The sequence below is a fragment of the Triticum urartu genome, chromosome 2A (genome assembly GCF_056163025.1).
Source record: "Triticum urartu cultivar PI428250 chromosome 2A, HENAU_Tu73, whole genome shotgun sequence".
In the NCBI taxonomy this organism is placed as follows: domain Eukaryota; kingdom Viridiplantae; phylum Streptophyta; class Magnoliopsida; order Poales; family Poaceae; genus Triticum; species Triticum urartu.
Window position 1 is genome coordinate 603,676,030 of NC_141874.1, and position 16,998 is coordinate 603,693,027.

The 16,998-nt window shown below is 43.8% G+C and overlaps 1 protein-coding gene across 2 annotated transcripts; it reads right to left on the reverse strand.

The window, feature by feature from the left end:
* Positions 1 to 209: 209 nt before the first annotated feature.
* LOC125539113 (photosynthetic NDH subunit of lumenal location 3, chloroplastic-like) lies at positions 210 to 4,365 on the reverse strand. Of its 2 annotated transcripts, none has more exons than XM_048702477.2 (3): positions 4,208 to 4,365; positions 1,489 to 1,771; positions 210 to 821 (listed from the first exon to the last, which is right to left on the reverse strand). In XM_048702477.2, exons 2-3 carry the CDS (start codon positions 1,735 to 1,737, stop codon positions 714 to 716), a joined length of 357 nt encoding a protein of 118 aa, XP_048558434.1. In that variant the 5' UTR covers positions 1,738 to 1,771; positions 4,208 to 4,365; the 3' UTR covers positions 210 to 713. The 2 variants fall into 2 exon arrangements, with proteins under 2 accessions (XP_048558434.1, XP_048558435.1); XM_048702478.2 differs by lacking the exon at positions 4,208 to 4,365 and adding an exon at positions 1,931 to 2,174.
* Between the last annotated feature and the right edge of the window lie 12,633 nt (positions 4,366 to 16,998).

The following is a 16,998-nucleotide window of genomic DNA, read 5'->3' on the forward strand; positions in this document are numbered from 1 at the left end:
AGAGATCAAACCGAGGGACCGACACTGCGTCGGTAAATCACTACTCACGCCCACCACAATGCATCATTGCATTACAATGCAATATTTGAAATACAAAGTTGATTGATTGACTATTGCAGACTTTTTTGCATGTCTGAAGCGCAACGATAATGAATATCCACATTCAGCGTCAAGAGGAAGGTCAGCAACATAACAATAAATAATAATAATAATAATAATAATAATAATAATAATAATAATAATAATAATTCAATCACATGGTGGAGATAACGTGAAGGCATTGCATTGTAACATCACGGAAAGGCCCCGAACGCCGGCTTGCACAATGCAAGGTATACCTAGTGAACACGCCAGCTTCACGGCGCAAGCATACGCAGCAATGTGCCTTTTTTTAAGAAACAGGAAGCGAGCCCTGCTTGGTAGCCACACTCCAGGAGGTCTTTTACCACGGTGCTAGACGCAAGCAACATACAGAACTGAAAACAAAATAAACTTGACAGGAACACCTCAATCCATGGGGCAAACCAGACACTAATCATTTAGTTTGCTTCGACTCCACAGCCGCATAACGATATGTACATAACATAACCATCCAGGAGGCCTGGTTTCCCTCATGTTGGCCTATCCCCTTTGTACAGGTTTTTGGGTAATTTCTTGCTTCCAAGAAATGCGCAGCTCCCAGATCTTACAGCTTTCTCAGCACGAATGGCAGACTAATGGGACGGCCCAAGGGCGGCTACCACCTCGCGAAGAACATGAGCTGTGTCGCTGTAGCACACCTGCACCAGGGAGGCGCTTCTGTCCTTCACCGCATTGCCCAACTGCCATTTGCACAAGGGCATCTTAACTCGGTTAGCATAAAAAACATACAGTATTATGCTAAATTGCCCAGATCGTTGTCACAAGTAGCCGCCAAACAACCATTTTGTAAAGTTGACCAGAGACTAGTCTACATAAATATTACACTGCAGAAAGCCAAAGAGGACTAAGTGCACTTGACTGAGTTCCTTATACTGCTGATGAACAAGCACTTTGAACTCTATTAGCGAAAGCCCGGTCACGATCCATAACAACTTCCGCCAACGCAAAAGGAAACAAGAAAAAGGTGAAAACGACTTGCTTAAGTGGGGACAGTTATCCGTTATTATTATATGTATTAAACATTTCCGTCAAAAGATCTGTACTACTAATTAAACATCCATAAGATCAGAATAGTCCACATAGGCTGCTGCAACATGAACAGGACCACTTTTATACCTCATACTAAGAAAATGTTGAGCTGTATAGCAATCAAAATTCAGTCTCTTACGACGCAATTGTAAATTAAGTTCACTTGAGATGCTGAGGCATTTGTGAAATTTGAGAATCAAGGGCATCCATGAACTCCGGTAACTTGTGTATGTATGATTCATCATGTTAATTTGCAATGGAATAAGGCATGCTTTGAGCCGAAGGTTGACCAAACAAGGGGAAGAAAGCAGTCATCACCTCGTCCATGAAGTAGAAGAACTTGTTGGCTAGGCCGGTGAGCGTCTTCTTGCGCTCATCGCTCTCACAGGAGGAGATCACACGGCTGAGGTCAATATACAAGAAGGTGGCCTTCAGCCGGAGGTCCCTTCCAACCAGGTCCCATGAGTCTTCGTCTTCAATCTCCAAATCCTCCTCCATCGAGAAGAGTTCGATGGCGCAGTTGTTGATCCGGCAAACACATCCCTTCAATTCAGTCCCAAAATCCATCGGTAATTTGTACTGCTTCCTCTGGCCCCGATTTCTGTATGAAAAAGATCAAAACCTATCAGTCCATTTATAGATAGAATAGGTAGTATTCAGAAACGAGAGGAGGACACATGAAGGAGAAGTGAAAGGAAACTGCTAATTCTTGGACACTAAGGAAGCAGCAGGTGTCGACAAGTGCATGAAAAAGACAAACCAGATTGGTCAATGGGAGGATACAAGATGGGTCAGTGCTGACGCGCTTGAAACGCAGAAAAGAGGACACGTTTAGGTAACAGGTGCCTTGCAGCCTTGAAGGATTGGAGAGCAAGAGAGGTGGCAGCAGAGAAAGCCATAAGAAATTGCAGACGGACAATTTATGAGGGTAGTCGTATTAATACAACTAAACTCCTGCCACCAGCCAACCATAAGTCTTCTCTTTTTTCTCTGAAGCAACCAATGACAACAACAACTCAATATGCAATGTTTTTTGCCTTTTCCATTTTAGCAATAAGATTATTTATCAATTCGCTGGGAAAGAATAAAAATTCAATGGCCGGGTAGCAGGAAAGATCAGAATCATAGGAGTGGGCCAAGAGATTAGCTCAGAATAATCATAAATAATTTTATACAAAAAAATAATTCAATACACGCACTTTCACTAATAAGATAATCCACATTTGAACATGCAAAGAATATGCTAGTCTGTTTTAAGTAAGTGAGCTTTCTCGTGTATTCCTAAAAACAATTGTACAGAACATCCAAAAAATGAGGGCGTGTTTCACGATTGTGCTCGTCTGCTAAAGCTCGGAATATCTTTAAAATGTCCTTTTTATCCAGACAATGATATCTTTTTGAAGTTAAAAGCTTAGTATATATGGAACTTCTATGAGAAGCTATCCCGGAAGAGCCCAGCGGTAGTTTTAGCCTCTAAGGCAGTTACGTGTGTTCATCTTATGTGCATCTTCAGATGTAATTTCTATTGCTATTGCAAAAGTGTGACAGGTAAGAAAAAAGTAAGCATAGTAAGTAACGGCAAACATTTTCCTAGTTTAGTTTGTATTCACTTTGACCAAAAACCATCACTAAACAATCAACTCAAGCAGCCTTCCTTTCTCTACTATCCACTCCCCATACCTTTCAAGAATGTAAGAAGTGATGACAAAGAAAACTCTGAATTACATACGTTCACTGAGAAGCTGAGTTGTGGGTCCTACATATTTTCTTTCTTTTTTTATCATGGATTTTACATATTCTTCGGTCACTCTCCGAGTTTTGCGAATAGTAAGAGGATGGAGGCAGACAAAGATAGCAACTGATAGCAATAGCTTCTGAAAACGAAAGCCGAGGGGCCCAAATGTGGTTCGCTTCTCTCTTTTCCCCTTTGCCTCCATACATGGGCTGGCCACCTAAAAATTCACTGCTTAATATCTCTATATACATAGAAAGAGATAAATCTTTTCGAGGTTGGGAATTGGAGTTTTGACATGTTTAATATAACCCTATGATGAATTTACAAGAAGATGGCTGTGGCGGGGGCTGAGGAAAAGTAATGCCACCGAAAAGCAATGGAACAAAAGAAACAGTGCTACAAATAAAGGGGAACAGGACAGATATTTCCTCCAAGTTGCAGAGACGGAAAGAAATCCACGGTACCAAGTAGAGTAGAAATTTAGGAGCATCGTATACGACCCGTCGGCCACATTTATTTCTAATAACCTCTTCAGGAATTCCCTACTTTTCCTCATAAACGAAAAAACATTTGACTCAGTCACGCAACGCCGAGATTTGAAATTTGAAACATGAAGTTCAGGACGGAACTGAACAATGGAAAGGGGTTAAAGAAGTATACGGTAGTTAAAAAGGCAATAAACAGCCGAGGACAAGCAGTTTCCTTTTCCACTTTACGCCGATCAGAACACAGAGTGCGTAGATAGGATCCGAATCAGCTGCTCCTGAATCAATAATCCGGGGTTGAGAAAGGGAGGGGGGCAGGAAAGAACAGAGGAATCTCAGATTCCCCCTGCATTACCGATCCACACCCCCATCCCAAATCCGATCCGACGTTTAATCTACAGAGGAAATCGCTCGCCTCGGATTCTTCCCCGCCACTAAACCGCGGGCAATCCGAGGAAATCTAACCAACTAACCAAGGAGATGAGATGAGGGGGCCTCCGCTCTTCCTTGTTCTTCATGGAGATGCTCCACTGATCCCCACCCCGGCCCACCCCATCTCGAACAAACTGACCTTTTTTCTGTATATTAAACACTTGATCGATGCGATCGAAGTCAAGATTCACCCGAGGATCACAGTGCTCGTGTCCTGTTCCTCTCGAAGCAACAGTAAAATTATACGACCTATAATGATGATGATTCTCCTAAAGGGGCTGATATTGACCGCTGTAACTTGAATTTATTAACCCAATTGTTATACTCCAGTAAGAACTAAGCCAACGGAAGCAAAGCAAGAGAGGAGCATGGCTCGTGTTTGTACCTTGCGTTCCTTTCCTGCCTTTACCAGTTTACCCGGCGCCGCGTGACTATTCTCTCTCTCTCTCTCTCTCTCTCTCTCTCTCTCTCTCTCTCCTGGCCCTGGGTGCTAAGCAAAACTGGCCCCGCCTCTACGGTTGGTTCTACCTGGCCGTAGCCGTGTCTGGGCGTTATATACACGCGGCCGTGACCTCTGTGGCGCTGCATGTGGGCCCGCTGGTCTTTGCTGAACTCTGATTTGGAATTGGCTGTTGTCTTGCTTTGGGCTTCTCCATCTACAAGCTTCTACTGCCTCCGTCGCAAAATATAAAACGTTTTGGTAGGCTAAAATGGCCTAACAAAACGTCTTATATTTTAATGGAATGAAGTGCATCGTAGGTCTCTAAACTGTTTTAGGGGTGTCATGTAGGTCCTCAAGCTATGAAAATCGACATTTAGATTTTCGAAATGTAGTAAATGTGTCATTCAGGTCCAAAAATTGTCCGACCCCGCCTGACTGGTCAGCTAGCGCCGTTGACTCATGACACGCCGAACAGGGGGGCGCAAGGTAACGGCCAGTGACTGAAATATGCAAATAAATTCCAAGGAATGATAAATGCACTTCACTCAAAATAAACTCAAACTCATGGTTTCAAAAAATGTTAGCGTATATGAAAAAAATGTTCGCGACTTTAAAAAAAATGTTGCAAACATTAAATTTGACAATGTGTTCGCGAACCCTAAATTAATGAACATTTAAATTCATGATTGATACATTTGAAAATGATAGCGATATTTTAAAGTTGTGAACATTTTTTACTATTCATGAACATTTTTTGAAACCTTGAACATTTAAATTAATGAACATTTCATAAAGTCATAAACATATTATCAAATTCATGAACATTTTTTTAACCCCGAACATTTTTTGTAAATCTGTCAACAATTTCAAACCAGGAAAAAAATATAAAAATTTCTAACTCTTTTAGAAAATAATAAACATTTATTAAATTTATGTAAAAAAATCAAATTCATCATTGACGGACATCTTTTCCGTATCCGCGAACATTTTTTGTGTTTCGTGAACATACTTTCAAATTTATTGTTCACGAACAATATTGGTGGTTAGCGCACATATTTTATGTTCTTTTAAAATTTATCGTTTGCAAAGATTTTTTTTTAAATCATGGATATTTTTTCCAAATTCATTGTTTCTGATTTATTTTTTCAAATTCATCGCTGGTGAATATTTTTTAAAGCCGTGAACAATATTTGTAGTTCGCAAAGATATTTTCAAATTTATTGTTCGAGAATACTTTTTAGAATTTGCGAACATTCATTTCGCATTCGCGAACATACTTTCAAATTTATCGTTCATTAACATATTTTCTGTTCCAATAAAATTTATCATTCGCAAACATTTTCTTGAAATCACGAACATTTTTTTTTCTAAATTCATCATTCGCAAAGTTTTTTTTCAAATTCATCGTTTGCCAACACTTTTTTAAAGTCACGAACATTTTCTCATATATACAAACATTTTTATAAACTAATGAACATCTTCTAAAGTCATGAACATTTTTTCATATTCAAGAACATTATTTGAAATCATGAATTTGAATTTCTTTGCATATTTCAGTCACCGGACGTTACCTTACATCCCCTTGTCCGACGTGTCACGGGTCAACAGCGCCAACTGGCCGGTCAGGTGGGGTCGATTTTTAAATGCTTGCTGCACTTCGAGAACCTGAATGCCGATTTTCATAATTTGAGGACGTACATAACGCCCCTAAAATAGTTCAGGGACCTATAATGCATTTCACTCTTTTAAAACAAGGGTGGTATTGTCATATCAAATAGCTTTGGCACTGTTCTAAGAAAAAAGGATGAATTGGCATTGTTGATTAGTGGATTTTGCAACTGTATAAACTGATGATTCACTCGACTTGTGTAGTACCTGTGATGGTGATTGATTTGGCCATCGATTAGCACGCCTAAGTTTTTTTATTAACAGTGTGTCCGCGCTCGCACTTGCGCAATGTCCAGAAAGAGGTCCAAACACTTTAGGTCTTTTGTACGCGGTCTTTTTTTATATTTCTGCAAAAGACTGTTTTGTTTTCAGGACTCGAACTCATGACCTTACAGTCACAAGACATCAACTTTACCGCTGCACCAAAGCTTCCTTCACCAAGCTCCAAATCCAATGAAAAAAAGACGGGAGTATTCAGCAATTGTGATCACCTGTTTGACGGGCGAGGTGTTCTAGGAAGTCTTGCTATGCCGCACCACCACGACCTCCGTGAACTCGCTGCCCTTGAATGTGGAAGAGGACGACATCTCTAAAGCTGTAGCGAAGAGATTCTACCACCTAAATCATGGAATGATACTAGTAGGAATTTAAGAGGAACTTTCATGAAAATGAAAATTGGCCTACTTAATTTCCATTCTTCTTCCCTCCTCAACTTCTTTGCCTTCCAATCAAACAATGGATTGTATGGCTCATACCCCTAAAACTATCATTCCCTACTACAAATTCCCCTCAACTAGACATGTTGTAAGACAATAGCTTCTATCAAACAAAATTAGAAGGATCTGTTAAAAGGATTAGGAGGTATGTGCATAGCTACGTACACCCAACAATGACTTGTTGGGAAACGCGGTATTTCAAAAAAATTATCTACGATCACGCAAGATCTATCTAGGAGATGCATAGCAATGAGAGGGGGAGAGTATGTCCACGTACCCTCATAGACCGAAAGCGGAAGCGTTTAGTAACTCGGTTGATGTAGTCGAACATATTCGCGATCCAACCGATCCAAGTACCGAATGTACGGCACCTCCGCGATCTGCACACGTTCAGCTCGATGACGTCCCTCGAACTCTTGATCCAGTTGAGGCCGAGGGAGAGTTTCATCAGCACGACGGCGTGGTGATGGTGATGATGAAGTTACCAGTGCACAACTTCGCCTAAGCACTACGACGGTATGACCGAGGTGTGTATCTGTGAAGGGGGGCACCACACACGGCTAAAAGATCAACTTATGTGTTCTAGGGTGCCCCCTCCCCACCTATAAAAAGGAGGGAGGGGGAGGCCGGTCGGCCCTAGGGGGCGCGTCCAAGGAGGGGGAGTCCTACTAGGACTACTAGTCCTAGTAGGATTCCTCCACAAGGAAGAGAGAGGGAAGGAAGGAGAGGGGGAGGCAGTAGGAAAAGGGGGCGCCGCCCCCCTTCCCTTGTCCAATTCGGACTGCAGGGGGGCGCGTCCTGCCCTGGCTGCCCTCCTCTCTCTCCAATAGGGCCCATGGTGGCCCATTAGTTCCCCCAGGGGGTTTCGGTAACCCCTCCGGCACTCCGTTTTTACCCGAAACCATCCGGAACACTTCTGGTGTCCGAATAGCATGGTCCAATATATCAATCTTTATGTCTTGACCATTTCGAGACTCATCGTCATGTCCGTGATCTCATCCGGGACTCCGAACAACCTTCGGTCATCAAATCACATAAACTCATAATACAAATCGCCATCGAACGTTAAGCGTGCGGACCCTACGGGTTCGAGAACTATGTAGACATAACCGAGACACCTCTCCGGTCAATAACCAATAGCGGAACCTGGATGCTCATATTGGCTCCTACATATTCTACGAACATCTTTATCGGTCTCAAACCGCATAACAACATACGTTGTTCCCTTTGTCATCGGTATGTTACTTGCCCAAGATTCGATCATCGGTACCATCATACCTAGTTCAATATCGTTACCGACAAGTCTCTTTACTCGTTTCGTAATGCATCATCCTGCAACTAACTCTTTAGTCACATTGCTTGCAAGGGTTATAGTGATGTGCATTACCGAGAGGGCCCAGAGATACCTCTCCGACAATCGGAGTGACAAATCCTAATCTTGATTTATGCCAACTCAACAAACACCATCGGAGAAACCAGTAAGCATCTTTATAATCACCCAGTTATGTTGTGACGTTTGATAGCACACTAAGTGTTCCTCCAGTATTCGGGAGTTGCATAATCTCATAGTCATAGGAACATGTATAAGTCATGAAGAAAGCAATATCAATAAACTAAATGATCATAGTGCTAAGCTAACGGATGGGTCTTATCCATCACATCATTCTCTAATGATGTGATCCCGTTCATCAAATGATAACACATGTCTATGGATGGGAAACTTAACCATCTTTGATTAACGAGCTAGTCTAGTAGAGGCATACTAGGGACACTCTGTTTGTCTATGTATTCACACATGTACTAAGTTTCCGGTTAATACAATTCTAGCATGAATAATAAACATTTATCATGATATAAGGAAATATAAATAACAACTTTATTATTGCCTCTAGGGCATATTTCCTTCAGTCTCCCACTTGCACTAGAGTCAATAATCTAGATTACATAGTAATGATTCTAACACCCATGGAGTCTTGGTGTTGATCATGTTTTGCTCGTGAGAGAGGCTTAGTCAACGAGTCTGCAACATTCAGATCTGTTGGGGATATAACTATTGGGTATGACCCGCCCAGGAGGGGCCAGGTTATCCCAATGGCGGTTCATCTAGATGAAGCCCATGAGTATGTGAAGGTGGCGGTTCATGAAGTAGGCCTGTTAAGGGGCCCAAACCGAGAGGCGGCTTAAGCTCGTGAGTATAAACTTCCATGTATATGTAACTTGTATTATAAGGCATGTAAGATAAGTCACCGAGCCGGACACATTTGTATGAGCCGGCCGGGACTCTATAGGCTGCAGGGCGTCAACCCATGTATACAAGGGGACGACCCGGCAGCGGCTTAGGGCAAGAAACAACAAATCGAAAGGCAGGCAAAGCATATTCGCTCCCTGGTAATCGAAACCCTAGCAATACCACCTCAAACTGGAGTAGGCTTTTACCTTCACCGCAAGGGGCCGAACCAGTATAAAATCCTCGCGTCCTTTGTCCCATTTTAACCCCTTTAAGCTTACCTCGTCGCAATGGCTCCACAACTAAGTCCTTCCATGAGGACATCTGTCGTGTCACTTCCACGACAGTTGACGCCCACTGTGGGGCCAGCGCACGGTGGTTTTGAGTTCTTAAAGGGCAGCTTCGAAGGGCTCAAGGGATACATTATGGGCCGGATGACCAAGGGTCATCGTGGCAAGCTCTACATCGACGATGCAGGCTGGGGCCCCGAGGCCGACTCAATTGAGTACGGGTACCGGGTCCCCTTTGGCGGAATCCATGTCTTCATCGGCAAGATCGGCAAACCGGGCCCTGAGCCGGACATCTGCACCAACATCATCAAGACGGCTCAACGTGCACGACCTTCTCGGGTTCAACCCGCCATAAAGCGTGTCTTCGTTGGGTTCACCCATGGGGCTGAGTTGGAAGGCTCTGTGTCTGGCGGTGAGACGGCCATCTACTCTGATGATGAGTCATCCACGGGCGAGACCAACTCAATGTATTAGCTACAAGACGGGCGGCTTGGGGGCTGTTCCTATGGCGACAGTATTCCGGACCCCCGTGAGCCGCCGAATAGGGTGGCGATCTTCATGGTTGGCACCCAGCCGGTTCTTGGTTCGACAGCCGCCGTGGCTATGACTTCTAGTGCAGCAGCTGTAACGGCAGCCGGGGCTGGCGGTTCAGCGCGCCTGTCGGTTCAAGTTTTAATAGATCTGTTGGATGCTCTGGTGACTCTGATGGAGGTTGAGGTAACCCCAGACAACCAGGAGCAGCACAAGGCAGAAATAGCTAAGTTGCGTGATGAGATAGCGGAAGCCAAGGCGGAATTAGCAGCAGGAAACGCTAGGATGGTTGCAGAGCGGGCCGTTTTAAGTGCCCAAGCACAGCGGATTCAAGCAGATTCATACCGGCTCACGGTGGATCAGAACACGTCAAACGAAGTTTTGAGGAGAGAATACCAGAGTCATCTGTGTCGTGGATTTGTCACGGCAGATGTCCTTAATATGAGGACTTAGTCGCGAGGCCAACGCATCTATGTGGTAGCTTGAGAGGGGTTGGGTGGAGTCGAGAGACGCAACATAAGACAAGGATTTAGACAGCTTCGGGTCCCGGGAAACATCATCCGGTAATAGCCCTACATGTTGTTTGTGGCTAGGTTTCATTATGATCATGAAGGAGTCGCTGGTAAGCCGACTCTTTGTATCTATCCCTAGAAATTGTTTCTTCTTACTCGTCCCTCTTTGGGGAGCCCTGCCCCTCCTTATATATGTTGAAGGGGCGGGTTACATGACTAGTCCTAGTAGGATAAGGATTGCTCTATTACAAGTGGAGTCCTAGTCTTGCTTCCTTTGTAAGGGAATATTCCTTACGCTTTCCTCTTAAGCCGGCTCACCATAAACGTGAGCCGGCCTTCTGGGCATTGGGCCTTGTCATCCGTCTGACCTGCCCGCCGGGTTACTAATGAACCGCCAAGATCGGGCGGGTCACTCTTGAGTCGCCAAGCTCCGGGCGGGTCACCAGTGAGTCGCCATACTCCAGCCGGGTCATACATCCGGCGGGTTACACCGCGGGGTATATCCTCGACATTAGCCCCCAGTTTAATTTGGATTTATCCATGTTAAACTGATCTGCAACATAACGTAAGAACAAATTTGACAGGTTGTGCTCCGTGTTAAATATTCTTGTAAGCCGGCACCTAATCATCCTTAAGTCCTTGTCATTTCCTCCTTCTAAAAAATTTGGGTCATTAGGCCGGCTTCATAATCAATTTTCTTGTAGAAGAAATATTGTAAATAAAGAACCCATTTGAATCGGCCTTCAATGCTCTGACTTGACAAAAATATTGGTCTTGAAATACTCATCTGACTTTCAGCCAGCTTGAATATGTAAAACTTGTCGGTTTATCATTACCAAAATTGCTGGGTTATAAAACAGATGATGCCGGGTCATAATTGTTCTTGACACCGGGTCATGTAATTGATCTTCCTGATTTGCTCAAAACTGATAATTTGAAGATGTTCCTCCTTTATATGCATAATACATGTAGCCCCCAAGTCTTAAGAGGAGAATATAGTGATAACTTAAGACTTGCTTCAATAAGTGTGCAACCTTGAAGAAATCGGGTTTGTTCATCTCAATCATATAAACTGAATATTCCACACATGTAGCCCCCAAGTGCCGGGTTGTCATGCTTGCAGCAACCTAGGACTTGTAATTGCTTATGCTCATAAAAACTTCGACTAGTGTAGCCTCCAAGGGCTGGGTCATTATGCAATAATGAGCAGGGACTTTGTAGATATGATCATGTAGAGTTGAGCAGCAACATGTAGCCCCCAAGGGCCGGCTTAGTAAGATAATACTGAGTTGGGACTTTATATATACTTCTTTGAAAATAACATCATATGATGTAACCCCCATCATGGGGCTTGAACCCACGTCCACAAGGTTAAGAGCTTTGTACTCTACCAACTGAGTAGTGGATCTTTCAATATAATGGATTAAGGCTTGTGTACCTTGAATTTTTGATAGGAGCAATTGGTGGCCCCCAAGGGCCGACTCATTTAGAATGTGATGAGTCGGGTCTTCAATAAGTTGAGCAAAAAATGACTTTGCATTAGCCCCCAAGTGCCATGGTGCATGCTGGCAGTGACATGGGACTTGCATATTTGATGTAATCCCAATTTGAATAATGTAGCCCCCAAGTGCCGGGTCGTAAGCCTGCAGCGACTCGGGACTATTCCCTCCATTGTAAAAATAAATCATGTCCATTAATAAAAAATTGCGCTGAAGCAACTTTGAAGACCTCCATCATAATATTGGCTATTGATAACCATAATAAAAATCCAGCCATGATGGCTATTAAAGATTTGAATAATATAATCCGGTTTGGAAAACCGGTTCCTATGATATTGAATCGTACTGCCGGTTTAGGATACCTGTGCAGTAAGGGTGATAACCCAATCTTTAGAAGCCAAAACTTCCAAATGTTTATGATTGTCATATATGGTGACTTATCATCGAAAGTCAAGCCGGGTTAATCGAAACCACATATATGCTTCAGATATGAACAAAAAGGTCTCAAGACAAAACCAAAGATTGTTTTCAAAAAACTTAAGCCAAACAGAGAAAAAAATGAGGCTTCTGATTCGAATACGATCAGTAAACAAGACCAAAAGGGGTTAAGCTAGGATTCAAATACGATCATGAAGCCCCCTAGTGGTTTTGGCGTTGCGCCGATCAAGAGGGTACCGACAGCTATGTTCTCTTTGGTTCGAATACGACCTATGTTTGAACAAGAAGCCCCCAAATGACCTTGAGAGTTTTTTAACGACTCTGATTCGAATACGATCAAAGTCGGACCCAAAAGGGGTTAAGCTATGATTCGAATACGATCAAGAAGCCCCCTAGTGGGTTTGGCATTGCGCCCATCAAGAGGGTACCGACAGCTATGTTCTCTTTGGTTCGAATACGACCTATGTTTGAACAGGAAGCCCCCAAATGACCTTGAGACTTTTTTAACGACTCTGATTCGAATACGATTAAAGTCAGACCCAAAAGGGGTTAAGCTAGATTCAAATACAATCAGCCCCCAATGGTCTTTTGAAGTGGGATACCTATGTTTGAGTTGTGCCTTGCAACAGACTCTCTTTGGCCCTTTTATTTTTCCTGAGAACTCGAGCTTTGCGAGAGATAAATTCTTCTTGAACTGGAAATTCTTAAACCGGATATTGAGAGCTTCAAAGCTTTGCGAGAGACAAATCTACCTTGAGCCGGATTTTGAACCGGATTTGAGAGCTTCAAAGCTTTGTGAGAGACAAATTTACCTTGAGCCGGATTTTGAACCGGATTTGAGAGCTTCAAAGCTTTGTGGTAGATAAATTTTCCTTGAACCAGATTGTAAACCGGAAGCATCATTGTGAGCCGGAATATTTCTGACGGGCTTTCAAATTTTCATCAATATAGTAGTAGCCTCCGGGACCGGGTTATCTTTCCCTCCATCGTCCCGAGGTTCTTGAACTTGCTGAAACTGACAAGATTTACTGAGTCATGTCATCGTAACCCCCGAGTCTTAAGATGACTCGAGGAGTTGTCTTGAGATTCTTCATATTTGATCGTGATACAAACCAGTATGAGTCCTTCAACAGCTCAGTGATATAAAAATCCCCTTTGCATCAGACAACTTGTCCTGCATTGAAACACTTGCAACCCAGAGTAATTGCTCTTTTGAAGAAAGCAATAAAAAATATAATAGATGGATTTCACCTGATATGCCAGATTAGTAATTATCTACCGCGAAGTTGATGATCACCACGGTGAAGTTGAAATCAATCACACCTGAGTCGGCCGTAGGAGCAAACAGATGAGCCGGCAGTGACATTATAAACCGGTGCGAACGGGCGAGTCAATCGCATGCTCGGTTCCAGCGAGTTGATGTAGATTAAGCTGCACGGCTGGCGGCTCGCGCACACCCGTACAACAACAAGCGGGTGCGGACGCTAGCGCATGATGATGGCACCACCTTTATAATAAATCATTTTCCTGCACAAAATATATTGTGGACCAAAGTAATTGTTCTTTAATAAAAAATAATGTGTCAAGAAAATATACTTAGATGAATATCATCTGATTTGTCCATACGATAGACGATCTGTATATAACAGCCGTGGGGTGATGGCAGAGGTGGCGGCTTAAAGCACGATGGTAGCAAAAACTGGCACCATGCGGCTCAAAAGGGACCCTCCGGTTCATTAAACACCTGGCCACTTGAATTTTTTTTCAACCGTCTCTTCATATATTTTTTCTGCGCGCAGAAGAACACATAGGAGGCGCAGCGAAGCAATTGCAGATTGCCCATTACTTGCATCTTTCCCTCTAGGTCTCACTCTCAAACTGAACATATGCATTGTGCCTTTGTCACTGGACACTGCCAATCACTACAGGTTTGGTGATAGTGCAATACTATATATCTCAGCTTTTGTCTACTCCTCTCGTGCAGACAAGTGCCATCCATTGTACTCAATATTCTGATCATAGTACCCATAACACTGCCTGTTGCCAAAAGGAGCTTTATCCATGGTGAGCATCATGCATGAAATGTTGGAGTTATGAGCAGTAATGAACTTGGTCTCCTTCGACCCAAAATGCTCAACCTGAACAATTCCTTGGCGCGTCCCAGGGTCTGTGCATGGAGCCAGCTGCCACTAATAAATATAGATGCTACTTGCGATTTGACTGCTATCAGACACATGCAGATGCTCCGCGGCAGCGCGTACAACGTCCTTTTTTTTGCTTTGATTGACAAAGAGATGGCCTCATGTGACACAATAGGTAGCACCGTAATATTACTTACAACCACGTAGCAGATCGTCTTGGACTCTAGGTAGGTCTCGAACTTCCGTGCTATGAGAATAACAGTAGCTAGGATTCGGCGACCCAGACAGATTGTTTGGTCACGGAAACACCCCAACAGAGAGTCGGACTCGACGGATTGCCTGACGATGCGTGCAGTGACGCACGCAATACCAATCTTCTCGATCTCAATTTCCGTCAATAAAATTTTCATTCTCGCCCATCAGTTGTAGCAGATGAACTTGGTACGTCGCCCAAAGCAGCCATCGAAATTTCGGTCTCAGTCTTGGCGGATCTCCATGGTGCGTGCAACAGCCGCTTAGCACGCAGCCCTAAAAAACCTCCAACTATAATTTCGTATGCGCTATTTCGATTTCCTGTCGACCACTCAGATCCTTCCAAGACCGACTTTTTCCATCCAGAAAATTATGAACTTCTCGATCCTTAAGAAAAAATCCCTTCAAGAACTCATCACCACCGTGCGCAGACCCCACGGTGGGCGCCAACTATCGTAGATTTGTCACGGCACATGTCCTTAATGTGAGGACTTAATCGCGAGGCCAACGCATTTATGTGGTAGCTTGAGAGGGGTTGGGTGGAGTCGAGAGACGCAACATAAGACAAGGATTTAGACAGCTTCGGGTCCCGGGAAACATTATCCGGTAATAGCCCTACATGCTGTTTGTGGCTAGGTTTTATTATGATCATGAAGGAGTCGCTGGTAAGCTGGCTCTTTGTGTCTAGCCCTAGAGATTGTTTCTTCTTACTCGTCCCTCTTTGGGGAGCCCTGCCCCTCCTTATATATGTTGAAGGGGCGGGTTACATGACTAGTCCTAGTAGGATTAGGATTACTCTATTATGCTTCCTTTGTAAGGGAATATTCCTTACGCTCTCCTCTTAAGTTGGCCCACCATAAACGTGAGCCGGTCTTCTGGGCCTCGGGCCTTGTCGTCCGTCTGACCTGCCTGCCGGGTTACTAATGAATCGTCAGGATCGGGCGGGTCACTCTTGAGTCGCCAAGCTCCGGCCGGGTCACCAGTGAGTCGCCATACTCCAGCCGGGTCATACATCCGGCGGGTTACACCGCGGGGTATATCCCCGACAATCTGCCCTCAGTTTATGAGTCAAGAGACCTCTTCAACACCCCTGGTGTGATAGCCTGGCTTATTAGGGATTATATACTACTCATATCAATAAGGAATTCTTTCTTTTCCGGGAGCCCATTCGGAAAGAACTCGAAAGTTAATCGTGCTCAGCTTGGAGTAATTTCAGGATGGGTGGTCGACCGAGAAGTTGCTCCCGAGTGCGCATGAGTGAGAACAAAGTGCACAGAAAAGACTAGTATTGATTTGTGGGGCCAGTCTAGATCCCGGCAGGAGTAACGACCACCGGCGGGTGTGTCCGGGGCGTTACAAGTTGGTAACCGGAGCCATCCCCGACTTAGGAGCCCCCCTGCTTGATCGAATCGCCGACGTTGTTGAGTCTAGAACAATGTTTTGAGTCTTAGGATTATATATATATATATATATATATATATATATATATATCGGAGAGTAGGATTCTTTTTACTCCTCAATCCCTTCGTAGCTCTGGTGAGGCCTCCTGACGTAGACGTTTTGATTTTTCTCTCCTCAAATTTCATGAATTGTTTTTAGGATCACGCGGGTATCTTGGAATCGTTCTGATATTCTTGTGACGAGAACATTGTTCTTGGTGCCTTCTGACATTTATGGGTTGTGGCAGTGTCCCGAGGAGTTGAGCTCCGAGGTGTTGTCGTCACAATTTTATCGTTGTAGTTCTGGAATACCTGAGTCCGCCGACATCAAAAATCTCTTTTATGCAGTTGTTGGTGAGATAACCTCGACGCCACCCAGTACTTGGACGGGAATTTTGGAGTATTGCCATAACCCGTATAACAGATACTTTTCGAAGGTTGAGGTACATGATTTCCGAAGGTTTCTTGGTTATGTGTTGAAGGATGGCTACAGCTGGATGTAGGGATTGTTAGTTTGGGTGAGATATTATGCTTCCCCTGTATCCCCAACACCTGATTGCATAACCAGAAAGTTTCAAGAGTTTATAGGTGGGAATTCAAGTAGCTCTAGTATTTCTCCACGCAGATATTTCGTTTGTGATTGGGTAATCCTTACCACTTATTTGTTCATATTCGTACCTTGTTGCTTTATTCATCTACCTTTATCTAAGTGGCTTCTCACCTTTATGGTCGTGTGATGATTTACTTTGGAATTCCTTTGTTCATCCTTATTCGAATGTTTATTGTGAAGACTATAGGTTGCAATTTCTATCATTTGATTCAGCTTGTCTATCTGTCTATCAAGGTTCTAACGGATGTCACCCTCTTTAGGATGGCTCCTCTAACTGTCTGAATCCAGACCGCAATGATGGGGATCAGTTGAACCCTCCGCCACCACCTCCACCTCCGGAGGCATGGCAAGCTGTCATGGCAGCCACCAACGCCAACACTCAGATGCTTTTGCAACTCTTGCAAGAGCGCA